At 38.9% G+C, this 19,839-nt stretch overlaps 1 protein-coding gene and 1 non-coding gene across 4 annotated transcripts in view; both read right to left on the bottom strand.

Moving 5' to 3' along the window:
- Tec (tec protein tyrosine kinase) overlaps positions 1 to 19,839 on the bottom strand; it is a 119,516-nt gene that overhangs the window by 11,491 nt on the left and 88,186 nt on the right. For all 3 annotated transcript variants that reach the window (XM_047566868.1, XM_047566867.1, XM_047566870.1), the window contains exons 6-12: positions 19,259 to 19,387; positions 15,783 to 15,823; positions 14,295 to 14,470; positions 11,708 to 11,773; positions 6,079 to 6,133; positions 1,968 to 2,047; positions 154 to 287 (exon numbers count right to left, since the gene is read on the bottom strand). In XM_047566868.1, coding sequence (XP_047422824.1) covers positions 154 to 287; positions 1,968 to 2,047; positions 6,079 to 6,133; positions 11,708 to 11,773; positions 14,295 to 14,470; positions 15,783 to 15,823; positions 19,259 to 19,387 — 681 coding nt within the window. The remainder of the gene's footprint in view (positions 1 to 153; positions 288 to 1,967; positions 2,048 to 6,078; positions 6,134 to 11,707; positions 11,774 to 14,294; positions 14,471 to 15,782; positions 15,824 to 19,258; positions 19,388 to 19,839) is intronic.
- On the bottom strand, positions 11,120 to 11,253 carry LOC124995160 (small nucleolar RNA SNORA2/SNORA34 family). The gene has a single exon (XR_007110635.1). It is a non-coding gene; the product is annotated as a small nucleolar RNA SNORA2/SNORA34 family (small nucleolar RNA).

Raw genomic sequence — 19,839 nt, 5'->3', positions numbered from 1 at the left:
CTTGGATATATCACTTCCTTAACATGCGCTAATTTTACAGCCATCACACTCTACAACTAACTACAAAATAAAATTGTTCACAGAGGAATTCATTATAATGTCTGATCATCTGCACCAATACCAAATATTTGAAATAATTAACAGGTCACTTACCTGCCGCATTGTGCTTGTGATACTCAATAATCTCAGGAATTGAACTAAAAGCATGCTTTTCCGCTAGATAATACTTCTTTGGAGATGTTGTTGTTTCCTTAATGTGATAATGCCTGAAACCTGATGAACCTTCTCTATAAGAAAAATTGAAATGTGTTACAACTGAGTTGGGATAATGTAACTTCACTCTTAGATGTTTTCTATAGGCCAACCCGGGTTTTCTCCGTATGGTCCCTTCTATTCCTGAATGAACTTTATTTCTTTCTCCATGTTCTTTAGTTTTGCCTTTCACACTAACGGGTGGAAGTTTTGCAAATGGTCACTAATAACATGCTAGGTCCCTTTCATGAGATTGAGAAAGATAACACTCTCCAGTTCCATTCAACAACAGCTGAAGTTCTCAAAATAGTCATCAAGGGCTACCACTTTTTGCCCTTGCCATTGACATAAACTTGCAAATTTCCAGAGCACTTGCCATTTTTTTTTTTTTTTTTTTGTACTGCAGATTGAACCCAGGGCCACTTTACCACTGAATTACATCCCCAGCATCTTCTTAAATTTTTTTTTATTCTATGACAGGGTCTTGCTAAGTTGCTAAGGCTAGCCTTAAACCTGCAATTCTCCTGTCTAAGCCTCCCTCATCACTGGGATTCAGAGCACTTACACTTCTAAAAGTGAATAAATTAGGATTTAAAAAGCACACACTCCACTTAAGATGTCTTTCTAGAATGCAGACCTTCTCCAGTCATCTCTTGATAAAAATGCTTTCAAGACAGAATAAAACCCACAGTCTTTGACACTGACATGACCTGGCTTCTGCTTCTACCTCTCAGGTTTCTCTTCCTCCCTCTTTGTGTCCCTCCCTACAATCCAGCTACGTATACCTTTTCAGTTCTTTGAAACTCACCATACCCTCTCTCACCTCTGGGTCAGGGCAGTTCCCTGGGTCAGACACTCTTTCCCTTCCCTCCAGCTTTTCCCTGCCTTACCTATGAAGTCTCAGCTTGAATTAAGGGCAGCACTCATGAATAACTCAGATGTGTCTTGGGTCTATAATCCCAACTCCCCCCCAACATCATCCTCCTGACACAGTGATCCCCCCGGCCTGCCTGCTTGTCTGCAGCCCCCACTGAGCTAATGGAGGCAGGGTCTGTGCTTACTTTGCTCACAGAGTCACCCTTAGTGCTTAGCTCCATGTACAATAATTATTTTTTCCATGTTACTAAGGTTTCTATAGCATGCTCAACATAAACCATGGAGCATGGAAAATTATGAAGTAAGTTCCTGAAAACATAAATGCAAAAAAAGTATAGACTTTAAGCCAGGCATGGTGGCACATGCCTGTAATCCCAGCAGCTTGGGAGGCTGAGGTAGGAGAATTTTGAGTTTAAAGCTAGCTTCAGGGGCTGGGGAGATAGCTCAGTTGGTAGAGTGCTTGCCTTGTAAGCACAAGGCCCTGAGTTTGATCCCCAGCACCCAAAAAAAAAAAAAAAAAAAATAAAGCTAGCTTCAGCAAAAGTGAGTTGCTAAGCAACTCAGTGAGACCCTGTCTCTAAACAAAATACAAAATAGGGCTGGGGATGTGGCTCAGTGGTCAAGTGCCTCTGAGTTCAATCCCTGGTACCCAAAAGAAAAAAAAAAGTAGACTTTAGAAATAAAGTTTTGTTTTGTTTTGTTTTTTTAAATGTTGAAATGCAGCATCTTTTTTGGAAATTAGGAATACATATAAACAATATAGGAAATTCATGCAAAACTCTACATTATAAACAAACAAACAAATACATACATACATAAAATAGAGTAGGATTACTTACCCTCCAAACTTTGTATAAAGGGAGACAGTGTACAAGCCTGGTTGACTGGAGTCCCTCACCATAAAACCACCTTCTTTATCCTAAAATACAAGTTAAGAAATTGCTCTTTTACTTCAACAACTAATATTAATGTCATGGAAGAGACACAAGAACCTGATCTTACCATTTTATGAATATTGTACTCTACTGAGAAAATGCGCTCTGGAGAAGCCCAATTTGTCAGTACAGGTCCTTGGTTTCTCCCATTCACATGGCTTTCTATCTCACACTACTGACCAGTTAAAGAAAAGCACGATCACAATTCCCCACAGCTGTGAATTCTCACACACACGAATGCAAGACATTGCAACCAGATAACCCCTTGAGAATCTTACAAAATTAACAGACAAGGTTTTGCAGTGCCTATTAATCCCGGGCATGTGGGAAAACAGTCACTGAAAAATGTACTGCACCAGGTCCGGTGGTGCACACCTGTAATCCCAGTGGCTTGGAGGCTGAGGCAGGAGGATCGAGAATTCAAAGCCAGACTCAGCAAAAGTGAGGCACTAAGGCAGGAGGATCGAGAATTCAAAGCCAGACTCAGCAAAAGTGAGGCACTAAGCAACCCAGTGAGACCCTATCTCTAAATAAAATACAAAATAGAACTGGGGATGTGGCTCTCGGGTCAACTGCCCCAAGTTCAATTCCCAGTACCCCCCCCCCCCAAAAAAAAGAAAAATGTATTGCTTGTCACACAGGCCCGTAATCCCAGTGGCTGGGGAGGCTGAGGCAAGAGGATCACAAGTTCAAAGTCAGCCTCAGCAACTTAGTGAGGACCTAAGCAACTTACCGAGACCCTGTCTCAAAATAAAAAATAAAAATAAGGGCTGGGGATATTGCTCAATAGTTAAGCATCCCTGGGTTCAGTCCCTGGTACAAAAAAAAAAAAAAATGAAAGAAAGAAAAAAAGAAAAATGTATTGCTTAACAATTAGGTTTCACTTCATACATTTTTCACATTTGCTATAAGCTTTGAATCCTGACTTAATATCATTTTTCATCCTCATAGCATTTTTCCTGTAAATAACTCAGTGCTCTTTATAAGAATGTACTTAAATATTCTTAATTCCCCTGGAATTTAATGTTAAATATCACTCTTTACAAAAGGAGAAATGGAAGCACAAGTAATGTAAGTGGAGGAAATCAAAAGTCAGTAACGATTCTGAATGAAGGACAAAGCTTCAGCAAATTCCAAGAGCAAGAAACAGAAGTCATGAACCTCAGGTACTCCACCAATAACACCATGTTCATTCATGCTGCTCTGAGACAAAAAAGGTGCTGCATAGTTGAAAAGTAAAAATGACTCTTCTCTCTCTCTCTCTCTCTCTAAAGCTAGGCTCAAACCCAGGACATTGTGCATGCTTACTGAGCTACACTCCCTAACCCCTTAAATTTGATCCTCCATACTACATAAAAATAAATACATAAAAATAAAGGTGTCTATCTACAACTAAAAGAAAAATTTTTAAAAGACCTATTCTCTCTTTAAAAAAAAAAAAAAAAATAGAAAGTCAATGGAATTAAATCATGTCCCATAAATACATCTGATAACGATTAGAGACAATCATTATGATAGTTAATTAATGAGTAAAAATATAATAGAGGTAGGTACTCATGCTGTTCCCATCTAACTTCACATGAAAGAAAATGGGCATGGAAAGGTGGATAACTTGCCTCAGGAGACAAAGCTCATAAGTAGAGAACCAGGATTTGGAACCCAGACCACCTAGCTACCACATCTCTAGAACTGACTCCTGTCGTGGAGCCTCTGGGGAGGTACATAACAATCCTGCAGGAGTCAGGTGTGGTGGGGCACACCCATAATCCCAGTGGCTCAGGAGGCTGAGGCAGGAGGATCGCAAGTTCAAAGCCAGTCTCAGCAAATTACCAAGGACCTAAGCAACTCAGCGAGACCCTGTTTCTAAATAAAATATTTAAAAAAGGGCTGAGGATGTGGCTCAGTGGTTAAGCACCCCTGGGTTCAATCCTGGTACCAAAAGAAAGAAACAAACAATCCTGCAGGGATGGACATTGTTAGGTGTAACCTGGATGAGCAAAGTCATCTGCCACTGTTTCTGCAGCACACACTGCAGAAACAAGTGCTCAATAAAACCCTGACTGCTAAAAAAAGCAGGAGAGAAAATGAGAAAGAATCTTAAAAGACCCAGAACTATTTACTAAACAGAATAACTAGATCATAAACACAGGGGATTGCAAAGGTCATCTTCTAATCCAACCTTCTAATCTTATGCAAAGAGTAGACGAGAAAAGCCACAGCTGGACTCACATCTCCTTCCCCAGCCTAGTGCTGTTTTGTCTAGACTATTCTTTTAGTTCTTTTTAAGGTGTGAGAATTGCAGCACATTTATTTCTATAGGCAATTAAATATTTTATTAAAATTTCACTTATAAAGATTCATAATATCAGTGTGAATTATTCTAAAATGAATAGCTTCAAGCAAAAAAAGAAAAATCACTAAAATACTAAAAAGTAAGGTAGCAAATGAAAATTGGTATGAAATAAACAAAGAAAAAGTTGCTCATGTACAGCTATTACCTATTGTTATGGGTTTAACTGTATCCCCCTCCCCTGCCAAAGAAGCTCCTAAGCTCCAGTATCTCAGAATGTGACCTTATTTGGAGACAAGAATCTTTACAGGTCAGTGAATTTAAATGAAGCCATTATGGTCAGCTCTAATTCAACATGTCTGGTGTCCTTATAAAAAGAAGACATTTGGACATGGAGGCAGACAAGCACAGAGGGAACATAAAGTTAGGAAACAAGGAGAGAATAGCCATCTTCAAGCCAAGGAGAGAGGCTTAGAAGAAATTCTCACCTCACAGTGCTCAAAAGTAACCAACCAAGTTTTCTAAGGATTCTCCATACTGCTTTCCAGAGTGGCTGCACCAATTTGCAACTCTACCAGCAATGTAAAAGTGTACCTTTTTCCCCACATCCATGCCAACATCTATTATTGTTTGTGTTGTTGATAATAGCCATTCTAATTGGAGTAAGATGAAATCTTAGAGTTGTTTTAATTTGCATTTCTCTAATTATTAGAGATGTTGAACACTTTTTCATATGTTTATTAATCACCTGTGTGTCTTCTTCTGTAAAGTCTATCCAGTTCCTTGGCCCACCTTTTGATCCAGTTATCCCACTCCAATTATACCCAAAGGACTTAAAATCCACATGCTACAGTAACACAGCCACATCAATGTTTATAGCAGCACAATTCACAATAGTTAAGATTGTGGAACCAATCACAATTCCTCTGTAGATGCCCTTCAACAGAGGAATGAATAAAGAAACTGTGGTATATATACAATGGAATATTATTCAGCCATAAAGAAGAATAATATTATGGCATTTGCAGGTAAATGGACGTAGTTGGAGAATATTATTCTAAGAGAAATAAGCCAATCCCAAGAAACCAAAGGCCGAATGTTTTCCCTGATAAGTGGAGGATGATATGTAATGGGGGTGGGGTGGTAGGGAGTGAGAGAAGAATGGAGGAACTTTAGATTATGTAGAAGGAAATGAGGAGGGGAGTATGAAAAATCGTGGAATGAGACAGACATCATTACCCTATGCACATGTACAATTACATAAATGGTATAAATTTACATCATGTACAACCATAGAAATGAAATGATGTACCCCATTTGTGTACAATGGATCAAAATGCAGAAAGAAAGGAAGGAAGGAAGGAAGAAAGGAAGGAAGGAAGGAAGGAAGGAAGGAAGGAAGGAAAGAAAGAAAATAAAAATCTTTGATATACTGAGGGGGAAAAAAAAAGTAACCAACCTTCCTGGGACCTTACTTTGGACTTCCAGCCTCCAGAACTGTGAGACACAGAGTTCTATTGTTAAAGTCGCTCAGCTTGTGGCCCTTTGTTAATGAAGCCCAGTAAGCTAACATACCAATAATCTCTTTTAAATGATGTGGAAAAAATATATTTATACAATAGACATTTTAGGCTTTAAAAACAGCTATGTGGGACCACTTATTAGGAATTCATTAAAATTAAACTGTACTGAAATCAAACCCATAAAACAAGCACAAACACTTACCTCAGTTCTGAGGAGTTGCTCTGCCTTGCTTCTATTCGTATTTCTGCAATACCATCTGAACAGAAAAAGATACACTTAAGGTCTCATATTATTTAAAATTATGTTTTTAATCTTAGTAGGATTAATCAGTTAATAAAGCACACCAGTAATAAATACAACAAGTAAAAACATGGCAAGATGTCACTCATAATCTCAATAGACAACCAGTAACATATCAATATATGCACTTCCAGATATTTTTACTTATATTTTTATGAATACACACATGTACGCCTGCATTCTTATTGTTTTATTAAAGTGGGATTAAACTCTACTTGATACATCATAACATGAATCTGTCACATGACAGCTAATAGCAATCTACTTCTACATATTTTGATATGGATGCACCATAATTTATTTAAGGTATTCATTATTCAACATAAAAAAATCGGGCTGGGGAGATAGCTCAGTCGGTAAAGGGCTTGCCTTGCAAGCACAAGGCCCTGGGTTCGATCCCCAGCACTGCAAAAAAAAAAAAAAAATTGAGAACATAAAAAAATCATCTCCAATTTTTTGCTCTTTCAATCATAAAGAGAGCACAAATTTTGTTCCACTGCCTCAAACTAGCAGACTAGGTCACTTTAAAGTTTTGTCCTGAATTCCATTTAAATCTTATTCTAAGCCCCCACCCACAGCAATGTGGCAGATTTCATCTCAAGTCATTATGGTGGCTCTCTGTTGAATTTCATGAAGGTCTCAAGTGTCAAAAGAAAAGGAGCAAAACCTAAGAGCAGGCCTTCTTGGTTTTCCATACTTGCCAACTTCCAGAACCCTCAAGCCCTTGTAAGTCTCCTGAGACTACTACAGAAATCGTGCCCTGGCCAAGCAGCTACTCCTTTCCTCCCACCAGGTCCAGCCACCACCCTCTGCCACACGCCAAGTTCCTGCAGCTCTGTGCCCCTTCTGAACATCAGGGAAACCTTTCTCCTCATACTGTCATCTCCCGCCTCGTCCCTAGAGGTACTCTCCCCTTTCTGTATCCCCCAGTCCAATCCCTCCATACAACCACTAGCAAATGTTCAAAAACACATGAACTGAGATCATCTTCTTTGGCCTTCAGTTTTAAATTTGTTTTATTAAGTGTTTTTTTAAGTTGGAAAGGAATCCACCACCACAGTCAAATACCCTGAAACTTTGAATGTTATGAAGCCAGCCTGGCCCTTTGAGCAGCTAAAATTTCCACCACTGGATCAGCTTTCCACAAAAGAACCAGCACCTGACTTTGGCCCATCAAATACCCTGAGACAAATGAATACAAAGGCCTTCCCCGATTGAGGAAGGCAAAAATACAAAGAACAAAACATAAGATGGGACCTTTTTTCTGTCTGGATTCTTTTTATGTAGCAGTCAAATGTAAATCACAATCTCAACACAAATGATGTTGGATATTTTATTCAGAATCTGAGGTGGTGTACAAGGTCTCAGAATTGTCAACATCTCATTACTGTGGCTCTCACTTTAAAATGAGACCAAGTTCAACAAAATTGCTATTTTGATAAATCCATTTCTGAATGCAAATGAGAAATATATAAACTAGGAGAACAGAATAAATTCTGCCCCTAAAGCTTTTCCACTCATACGAGAAACATTTGTCAGATGCCAAAAGCAGTCATAAAAATTAGCTAAAGAAAGATAATACACAGTATAAACTAAGAGAGTTCAAGGGATTGGAAAAAATCTATCTATTAATAACAGAAGATCCAGTTCCACATATTCACAGTGAGAATAAGCGATGGGGGTTCATATGCAGGATATCAGGAAAGCTAAACAGAGGATCTCAAGGGGAGACTACCCATAAAATACTCAAAGAGGTAGGTGCCTTCCTCATCTACTATATTCCATCATCTGGGAAGGGATTAAAGAAACAAGGAAAGAAAAGGGATCCACTGCAGAGAGAGCATGCTCTTTGAAATCCTGTTCCAAGGGGTCATTTTTATGCTTTTGCAGGTTCTCTGAAAAGGTTGCTTTCATACTTGGGATATGCTACCATTTGGATATGAATTGCCCCCCAAAGGTCCATGTCCCCAGGCTTGGTCCCCAGGATGGCACTATCAAGATGTTGTGGAACCTTTGGTAGGTGGGGCCTTATGAGAGGTCCTTAGGCCAAGGAGGGGCGTGCCCTTGAAGGGAATTGTGAGACCCCGGCACCTTTCACTTCTTTCTTTTGCTTTCTGGTCATCAGGTAAGCAGTTTTGCTCTGCCATGTGTTCCCACCATGATGTGCTGCCTCACCACAGGCCCAAGACTATGGGTCTAATCAGTCATGGACTGGAACTTCCAGAACCTATGAGCTACAATAAACCTTTTCTCTTTAGAAGATAATTGTCTCAGACATTTTCTCAGAGTAACATGAAGCTGACTAATGCAGAATATAAACTCAATCTTTCAGGGTACATTGAAGGAAGGAGAGAGGAAGGACTACCAAATAAACAGGGGAATTAACTAGTGATAAGCATTTCCTAATAGCTCTCCATGGCTTGTTTCTCCTCTCTTCTAATACCTATCCCCAAGCAAGGGAAAAAGACCACAGGGGCTCTGCTGAGTCCATTCTGTCAGAAAGAAACATTCGCACCAGCAGAATGTGAAGGAGCCCACATGACATGAGAAGACAGAGGTGCCATCCCACATAGCTCTCTCAAAGCCTGCCGCAGAGATGTGTCATTTGAGATTAACACCTTTTGCTGAAGGGACTCCACGTCTGAAAATAATGCCCAGAATGTGTAGGTAATGAGTCAACCTGTCCTCAGATATCAAAACTCTGATATGAGTTTTTCAAATTGACTGGTCACCTCACAATATTCCAGAGAAACAGGACTTTGTAGCAGTGTCTGCATACAGGGAAAGAGGAGGTTTGAGGACATTCGGTCCTTTCTGGAAAGGTCACGCCCTGGTCAAGCTGCTTGGGGAGGGTGGGAGAGGATAGAGCATGAAAAAAGAAAACAGTAGAAAGGAAGAGGGAAAAGTATGAATGTTAGCCAACCAGCTATAAATCGTCATCTGATCTGTAATTATGTCCCTTTGTCACCCACTGAAAGCCTTTATCCTACATGGTTTCCTGTTTGGGCCATTTCATTTCTGCCACCTCGGTCCCTTAAAATCTTCCCATTGAGAACATCCTCATACCTGTCCCAGTGACCCTCCATTCTTTTTTGGCAGCAGTTTCTCTAATCCCTTCACTGGGTATGGAGGTCAGAACTAGGTCACTAGTCCCGGGAACCAGGGGCCTGGTAGTCCTGGTGGTACTGGGTAAACCCAGGGACAGTCTGTGGCCTGGGATTATGCATCAGCCCAAGCAAACAGCAGAATGCCCGATTCAACAGCAAGCGGAAGGCTTACTTTTAACCATGGGGCCATGAAAGATGGGCTACAAGATGGTCGTGGCAAAAACAATGAAGCAAAACAGAACCTGGCACAGGGAGACAGCAGAGGGGGAACTCAGCCTGCCACACCGAGGACAGCTTTCCCCTTTGTCATCTGGCTGGGTGAGGCACAGAACCAAGTGGAACCCCCGCCCCCAGCACAGGACATCAAGGGGACACACACACCAGACACCATGCACAACAAGTTCAGAATCATGTGAGGAGGAAAATCCGTCCAAAGAGATTAAGTTTTCAAATGAAGATGTAACAAAAAATTCATGGCCATGAATCATAAATTTCAGTATCAAAAATCTTTATTTGAAATCCCATGAGTCACAGAAGGTCTCATAATTAGACAAGGATTATCTGGTCTCCAAGTTCCCTCCTCCTACTCAGTCCTATCTGTTTTCCCCTTTTAGCACCTGACCTATTTATAAGGATTTTACTAATTTTTCCTAAAACTCATTTAAGGGCTGAAATGCTATTTTATTTATATAGTCAAGCATCACTTAACGACAAGGACACCCTCAGAGAAATGTATTCTTAGGCAATTTCATCCTTGTGTGCACTTACATAAACCTCGATGCTGTAGCCTAACACACACCTGGCTACACGCTACACACTATTGCTTCTAGTCTACAAACTTGTATAGCATGCTACTGTACAAAATACTGTAGAGACACTTATACCATAATGGTAGATATTTGTGCTTCTAAACACATCTAAATTTAGAAAAGGTACAGTAAAATACTAGTAAAAAACTTCAGCTTTATCATAATTTTATGGGACCATAGTCCAAAACGGTCCATTTTAGCCAAAAATGTCATCATACACACACACAACTGTATGTAGTTTATATTTCCCACCTACTTCTAAAATTTCCTTAAGGGATCATACCACTGAGCACTGTGACTCTTTACAACTATTTGTCCTCATCTAGATTTTAAGGTACACTCATGTTATCATAAGTGACATGAACAGAGGCAACAGCTTGCTGTTGTTTTTAAGGAAATGAATGATGCATTAATACACTTATCTCAAAGTGACCACGAGAGTGTGTGGTGTGTATGAGCTCTGCACCAAAACCTGGCCACACCGTCAGTAGGCTGAAACAGGACAACTCTGTCACCACACAGCAGGAGTCCTAACAAGTTCATACACATAGCCTTTCAATATGAGAAATGTCAATTTTAGAGATCTCATTTAAAACAGCAAGCAAGAAGAGGTTATCCCAGCTATTTTTACATAGCAAAGATGCCTGAGACAGCCTAACGCCCCACAGGTGACTACATCACCTGCTGTGCATCCAGGTGCATATAGGCATCTTAGCCTGAGACATGCTAAGAGCTCAGTAAACAGCTAACAGATTTATGACGGAGTGAAACAGAATGCAGTCATGAAAATGTTTCCAAAGAATATTCAGTGGCAGAAGGAAATATTCACTCATGCTATTCAGAGGGGAAAAAAGATATAAAACTACATACAGCACAATTCTACTTTTTTTAAACCAGTAAAAAGATTGAAAAGAAATATACTAATGTTGACAAGTCAACTGTGGTTTATGAGAAATTTTTTTCTTATTAACATTTTTCCTATTTTCAAGGCTTCTTTTTCTTTTCTTTATAAAAATTTTTTTTCTATCACATTTCTTCCAACTGAATCAATCATTCCCACTAAGATAGTGAATAGCCAAAAGACCAAAGGAAGTTATCATTTTTTGGCTCCTGTTTGAAATTAACAGCTATAGCAAACATCTGTCTTGATTCAGGACCAATTATTTTCAAGGTTTATAAAATAAGTCATATTTAAACAATAATCATATTTAAACATAATATTTAAACAGATATCCTATTTAAACAAATTCTTTTAAACAATAATCATTACCTAAGTTTTAGTTAGAAAAAGGAAACATTTTCAAGACCATTCTGGGAAATGTTATTCCCATATCTTGAATGAACAAATGATCTGTATTTCAAAAACAGCTAACCTATAATTTGTCTAAAATCAATTCAATTGTATCTGCTTGTGTAACTCCATTCACACACCTTCAGGAAAAATGCATTACAGATATTAATTCTGTGTTTTACCACACCAGACAACGAGAATATATTGACACCACATTCTAAAGGTTATGAAATATGCCCATCAACTTTCAAAATGTCTTACAAAATGAAGAAAATGAAAACATTTTCTGGTTTTTCCCATTTATAAAATAAACGTCTACTCACTCATATTGATCTAAGTTGTTTGATTTCTTTCCTGTTACATAATTACTTGGGATATATCCTTCACTCCTAGAAATAAGGAAAACACTGTGGGTAAACATACACTACTTTATTGAGACGTTATTTAAAGAAAGGAAGATAAATGACTTTCCAAGATAGTTAAAGCATATTGCCCAAAGTTTATAAGACAGATAAGCTAACTGCCAATAATTCAGAATATCTGTATCAGTTGAAACATTTCAAAGTACTTCCACATTTGATCCATAAGAGTTCTGAGGCAGGCAAGCATTACTATACTAGTGGGAAAAGCAAGGCTTAGAAAGATTCAGATACTTTTCCAAGGTCCCAAAGCCAGCCATCAACTGAACCATAGCTGGAACTCTAGACCTATGACTAAGCGCAGTGCTTTCCCCCAAATTCCATGATGCTTCTTCAGAATTCTCAATTTCTTGGGATTTTTTCCTCCATATTTTTATTGGTGCATTATGATTGTACTAGGATTCATTTTTACACATTTATAGGTGTTCTTGGGATGTTTTAAAGAAACTAGAGGGCTGGGGTTGTGGCTCAGTGGTAGAGCGCTTGCCTAGCATGTGTGAGGCACCAGTTTCAATTCTCAGCACCACAGGTAAATAAATGAATAAAATAAAGGTCCATCAACAATTAAAGTAAAAATATGAAAAAAGAAACTACAGTATTCACAAAAGCAAAAGTTCCAGATAAAGACACCCACCACTCTAATACCTTAACAGTCTTTTTTTTTTTTTGGGTGGGGGTGCTGGGGATCGAACCCAGGGCCTTGTGCTTGCAAGGCAAGCACTCTACCAACTGAGCTATCTCCCCAGCCCACCTTAACAGTCTTTATAAAATAGATTCAGAAAGGACAGGCTCTGACTGCTGCATCAGTAGCACTATAAGAATTACCAGGTTGCTTTTTAAAAAGGCAAATTTCTTAGCGTGAATAAGGTCCTGGGTTCCATTCCCAGCCCCACAAAAAGAAAAAAAAAAAAGGAAAATTCTTAAATCACACCCCAAGAGACAAGAATTAAGAAGGCCTACATACTCTAATAGTCTAGGAAAAACACACCAGGAAGATTGGTAAATCAAGATGGTAAAATGTTGGTAATTTTTTACATTAAGTGATGTTACTATATATTTTTGTAGATGTTTGGAAATTTCTCCAATACAGGTTGAATATCTCTTATCTGAAATGCTTGGGACTAAAAGCATTCCAGATTTCAGAATTTTCTTGATTTCAGAATATATACATAGACTGTACCAGTTAAGCATCCCTAATCTGGTCATCTGGAACCTAATACTCCCAAACCCAAAACTCTCGGAGTATCAACAAAGCATTTTAGATTTGGGTTTTGGGATTAGTGACATTCCAGCTGTGTAAAATTATGAATAAAAACCGTATACAAAGTCTGGTGAAAAGAAGCAGGAGGAACTTCTTATAAACACAAAACAAAAGGTTAAGATTCCCAAAAAGGTAATAACGTTCAGCAAACCAGCACCCAGATGACCAGCAGTGCTGAGACATAAGAAGAAGAGAGGACCCTGCCTGACCCAGAGGCCACCGCCTTTCCCAGAAGTGAACTGAGAAACAGAGAAGTGGAACTAGGGATGGGTCAAGGAGGTGAGAGCAGGTAGAAGAGAGTATACTTTCGTAGGACTAAAAGATCCCTGTTCTTATCCACTGGAGTTCATAATGTAAATGGATTATATTTCAGAGGTAAGTATAGGATATAGTCCCCTTAATGAAGCCCAAGAGAGACTCATCCTCTGTGTTTAACCATATCTACCTAGATATTTACAATAAGGTTAAAAGAACTGCTTTAAATCCTAAATTATCTGGTACAAATAATGCTGTTTTGTTGTTTTTGTTTTGAGATAGGGTCTCACTATGGTTGTCCAGGCTGGTCTTGAACTCCTAGGCTCAAGCAGTGTTCTTGACTCCGTCTCATTAACACTGGGACTATAGGTATATACCACCACACTGACAATACTTGTGGTTTAATTTCCTGCATGTATGTGTGTGTGTGTGTGTGTGTGTGTACATGTATATGTATATAATATGTATTTATTTATTTTATAGTTACACATATATGTATGTACACACATACATAAATATTCTCCCATCCTGTTTCTCTCTCCTTCCGATGAAGGGAGAGAGAAAGACAACTTCAAGTGACAAGAGGCTCCATTATGCTGTGTGTATATGTATGTACATATGCATATTACAGAGAGAAATTCTAAGAAAATTATGATAGATAATGACTTAGAAAGACCTAAGATTACCTACTGCAGGAGGGACAAAATAAAACTATTTCTCCTAAGGTCAAAATAGTCAAATAAAACACAGTAGATGAGAAAGAGATGAGTGTAATTTATTCCAAGAGTGATTGATCAGTTTGCATTGATCAAGTGACCACTAAGAATGCAGTGGTAGTACAAAATAATAACATGTCCTTTGACGTATGGCCAATTGAGACAACCTCATTACATGATAGTTAGAGCTCACAAGCTTCATGCAACACTTCACTCCTATCCACCCACTGCATGCAATGCCCAGAGAGGGAATGCTTACCCATATTTATCTCTTGCTTTCCACCAATGGACATCATTCTTTTCCAATATGATATACTCTTGGCCTCTCTCTAATCTGAGATCATGTGCTTCTGTTGCTTGGAAATCATACATTGCTACAACTATTTCTTCACTACTATCTTCTTCTTCAGGAGGAATTGGTGGGGGAGGCCTTCTCTGAGCAAAAAAGATAATGTTTAAAAGTTTAGTCTTCTATCTGAAACTGATAATGAAACAAAATACTAAAACACTGAAGGATTCACACATTACCAAAGAATAAAGCAGAATAAGGCAGATCCCTCTAATGGAGTAGGTCACCTGATAGCAACCAAAGAACCTTCCAATGTTAGATGCAATAGATGCTACCACGCCTCTTATGGGTTTTCAGAATACAGAAAGAGAGCAAAAACCATCTTGAAGCATTAAAAGAATTTTCCTGTGTCAGGAATAGTTTTCCAGGGACAGGCAAGGGTAATATGTGAGTAGAAACCAGGAGAAACTAAAGAGAGACCCACCACTGAAATGGACTGCAATGCGGAAAGCCCACTGTGGAGTCTGTTAACAGATCTCCTTCCACTTGAAGAGATTTGCACTTCTTTATGCCCACAATGCACAAAACACATGCTTAGGATCTAACACAGTTTTTCTCATTTATTCTTCATATTGCTTCCACGAAATACAGCATTATAACTCCCATGTTACAAGTGAGGCAACAATGGTCTACATGATCCATCCAAAATCACTCATATCAGACTCACGTCAGCTCAGTTCTGGACTGGGTCCAAAGTCCATGCTTTTCCAGCATATTTCAGTCCTCAAATGCATAACCAAAATCACTCACTAGTCATATTGTGGGTTTTTTTGGTTTTTGTTTTACTTTTTGGAGATTTTGTTTGTTTTGTTTTGGTTCGATTTTTTTTTTTTTTTCAAACCAGGAATTGAAACTTAACCACTGAGCCACATGCCCAGACTTTTTAAAATTTTTTTATTGTGAGTCAGGGTCTCGCTAAATTGCTTAGGACCTTGCTAAATTGCTGAGGCTGGCCTTGAACTTTCCATCTTCCTGCCTTAGCCTCCAAGTTACTAGGATTACAGGCGTGCGCCCCACTGTCATATTGTGATCCTGAGATGAAAACAGTCCTTTAAAGTCCCACACTTCTTATACAACGCTTTCAGTCAAACTATAGACGAAATGCCAGATAATAATAGACCCCCTCCCACCCCAGTGATAAAATCTATTATTTCACATTAAGGACGATTCAAATAAGTCACAGCATATCTGCTTCAAAGATGGTCCTGGGGGCAAAACCACATCATGAAAAGGAATATTTTTATTCATTTTAATATTTTAAAATTCATTTTTATTTTTAATATTCATTTTAATATTTTTATTCACACTAAACATAATTAATAAATTGCAAATCCCTCCAAAACATAAAGACATAAGGTTGAAAATTGAGACAACTGCCCAAGGTGAGAGTCCACCTACCTTTTTCATTTGGGGGGCTAGAGGCAGTGCTTTTCTTACACCTGAGAATGCCAACAACAAAAGTAGGTCAAAATACTGTGTAGCAACGCTAGATAAAGACACTGGGGTTTTACAGAAAACAGAACACACAGGCAAGGGACCCACTCTGCCTGATTCCATGGGCACAGCCAGTGTCTCTGCCTCCTTATCTCCACCACTGCTAAACTGGGTTTTCCATAATTCTTATCGAATCGAAAAATAAACTGAATTACAGTAGCTCCCCATATCCACGGTTTCACTTTCCACAGTGTCAGTTATTCCAAGTCGCCCACAATATGGAATATTAAATGGAAAATTCCAGAGAAAAAAAACTCATTAAAGTTTTAAGTGGCACATTTCTCTGAGGAGTGTGATAAAATCTCAGTCCCCACTTAGTCCCTCCCAGGACATGAATCACCCCTTTGTCCGGCACATCCACGCTGCATGCGCTCCCAGCCCCATTAGTCACTTAGTGGTCTCCATTTTCAGATTGGCTGTGGTGATGTCATGGTGCTTGTGCTCAACTAACCCTTACTTTACTTAGTAATGTCCTCAAAGTGCCAGAGCAGTGATGCTGGCACTCTGGATATGCCAAAGAGAGGCCATGAAGTGCTTCCTTTGAAAAATGCTGAACCTTCTTTGAGTTGTAAGGAAAAACCTGTATGCTGAGGTTCCTAGGATCCACAATCCAATAAGATACTGTGTATGTGAGAGAGACCACATTTACATAACTTGATTGGACTAAATTGTTCTAACTGTTCGATTTTATTGTAGTTGTTGCTGACCTCTATGACTAACCTATAAATTAAACTTTAACCCAAGTATGTATGTATAGGAAAAAAATCATAGCATATATAGGGTTTGATACTATTCATGATTTCAAGCATCCATCTGGGGTCTTGGGACATATCCGTGTGGATAAGGGGGAGCATTGTAATGACAAGGTGAAATTAAGAAGGTCTGGCAGTCTGTCCCTTCCTCTGCCAGAGTTCTGCTGGTACCTTACTATCCAGTCACACGGATGGGATGAAATTCTAATCAAAGGGCTCTGAGGGCATTAAATGGGGTATGCTGTTTTTAGATCTGGTCCCTTACAGGTAGGTCTTCCCACAGGTATCCTTGGCCCCTTTACTCATTTCTGATACCAGGAAAAGAGAGAGCACTAGAGCTAGAGAAACCTCAGGAACTATCTGCAGAACCACCTACCAGCTCTGGGCCAGCCACCTACCTTGGGATCATTACCTGAAACTGAGAAAAACTTCTAGTTTAAGTCACTGCAATTTTCAGGTCTCTCTCTCTCTCCCTCTCTCTCTCTCTCTCCCTCTCTTTTTAAATTGGTTCTTCTTAGTTGTACATGAAAATAGAATCCATTTTGATAAAATTATACAAGCATGGAATGTATCTTTTCTAAGAAGGACACCATTCTTGTGGGTGGGCCCAATGGTGGGATTCACTTACGTATGTTCATATTGTGTACACAGGAAAATTATGTTAGATTTATTCTACTGTCTTTCCAATCCCCTACTCCCTTCTTTTCGTTCCCCTTTTTCTAATCTACTCAATTTCTCTTACTCCCCTCCCCTGCACTTTACTGTGGTTTAGCTTTCACATATCAGCAAAAACATTCAACATTTGGTTTTGGGGGATTGGCTTATTTCACTTAGCATGATAGTCTCCAGTTCCATCCATTTACTGGCAAATGTTACATAGTCATTCTTTATGGCTGAGTAATATCCCATTGTGTATAGATACCATAATTTCTTTATTCGTTCATCCATTGAAGGGCACCTAGGTTAGTTCCATAGCTTAGTTACTGTGAATTGTGCTCCTATAAACATTGATGTGGCTGTGTCACTATAGTATGCTGAGTTTAAGTGTATGGATATAGGGGCTGGGGGTGACTCTGTGGTAGAGTGCTCGCCTAACTTATGTAAGGCCCTGGGTTCAATCCTCAGCACCACATAAAAATAAATAAAATAAGGTTATTGTATCCACCTACAACTAAAAAAAAATTTTTTTAAGTGTATGGATATAGCCAAGGAGTGGAATAACTGGGTTAAACGGTGATTCCATTCCTAGTTTTTTGAGGACTCTCCATACTGCTTTCCAGGGTGGTTGCACCAATTTGCAGTTCCACTAGCAATGTATGAGTGTGCCTTTTCCCCCACATCCTCACCAACATTTGTTGTTACTTGTATTCTTGATAATTGCCATTCTGACTGTCAAGAGATGGAATCTCAGTGTAGTTTTAATTTGTATTTCTCTAATTGCTAGAGAGGTTGAACATTTTTTCATATATTTGTTGATTAGTCATATTTCTTCTTTTGAGAAGGGTCTGTTCAGTCCCCTTGCCCATTTGTTGACTGGGTTATTTGGTTTTTTTGGTGTTAAGCTTTTTGAGTTTTTTGTATATTCTGGAAATAAATGCTATATCTGAAGTGCAGGTGTCAAAGATTTTCTCCCATTCTGTAGGCTCTCTTGTCACATTCTTGATTGATTCTTTTGCTATGAAGAAGCTTTTTAGCTTGATGCCACCCTATTTATTGATTTTTTTTTATTTTAACAGCAGCTCACGCTGTGCACTAACTAATACTAAACCCTAAGAATTGAAAAATTAGGGAATAATAACAGACTTAGAAACTTGAGCCTTCTCTTTAATGTGCTAAATTAATGTCAGGGTACCCCAGGATACCTGATGTCAGGTGGAGGGACTTACAGAATCAAGGGCCAACCTTCCTGCATAAGCCAGTATCCCTGCCAAATGGCCATTCTGCTTATAGCTTGATGGGTTCTGATTGATATGGCAAGAACCATGTATGGTGCCGGCAGTAAAACAGAAGCATGGATACCCACTGCCCTATAATACTAGCAAATTTGAGTCTCTATTTTTAACTTATGACTAAAGGCCTCTCATTTTCAGGATTTATAAGGGTCTTAGGTGTCAAGATTCCTAGACATTTTTATTCATCTGAACATTTACAAGTTAGTAGCATTATGACACCTAATTATTCTGACAGATTGTGAAGCCACTACTAAAATCCATACCTCAAAATCCATACCTAAAATCCATTCTCAAAATGAGAATGATACTAACTCAGATTGCAGATGCACTGCTATATGAGGTTTCTAGCAAAACATCTGGGAAGAGTTTATTTGCTGACAATACATAAACATTAATAAAGAAAAGCTGTTGATGGTAACATATAAGGCTCATGACTAACAGATTGTAGCCTTCAATGTTGTGATAAAAGGTCCCCAGAAGAGACCTTTGATTTTAATTCCATGACAGGGTCCCACTGCTAGCTAAACACATTATTCTAATTACTCTTAACACACCTAACTACATTTCCATTTTCTAGAAAGTGTGCTAAACTTAATCAAAATCAAATTCATGCCACCCTACCAATGATGTGTCCATTTTAAGCACAATAAAATTACAGAGTAAAACAAATACTTACTACTCTCAAAAAGATTGTATTTTTCACATCCAGGTGCGAGTTTTTCAGTTTGTCTGCAACACTGGTAACTTCCATCTGCCCAGAATTTTGGATGATATTTAATCATAATGTCATTGTTGTTCTTTATTTCTGTAATTCACAGACACATTAATGATCAGTGAAATAAAACAGACTACAGAATGTTTGCTAAGTAACACCGTCAATCATTCCTTGGATACCAAGTTGTTTACGAGAACACTCTCATAATGTCATGTGACCTAGCATTCAGAAAAGCCAAAGGATTCTCTTTCACTTTTTAAAAAATTTTTTTGGATGACACACCTTTGTGAGAAGTGACAGTTGCTACTCCATGATGGATAAATGCAAAAGTCAGCCCACAACCATTTTACTCCCAAGGACAAGTGGTGAGGACAATACACTCATTTAAACACCTGGTGTGTATGTCAATCCAACCACACTAAATATCGGCTACATGAGGCACTTCTTAGAAAATACTAAATCCGGGCTGGGGAGATAGCTCAGTCGGTAGAGTGCTTGCCTTACAAGGCAAGGCCCTGGGTTCGATCCCCAGTACCACCAAA

Source organism: Sciurus carolinensis, chromosome 10, assembly GCF_902686445.1.
Source record: "Sciurus carolinensis chromosome 10, mSciCar1.2, whole genome shotgun sequence".
Classification (NCBI taxonomy): domain Eukaryota; kingdom Metazoa; phylum Chordata; class Mammalia; order Rodentia; family Sciuridae; genus Sciurus; species Sciurus carolinensis.
Note: the sequence above shows the minus strand (reverse complement) of the source record. Positions and strands in the feature narration are given on the sequence as shown.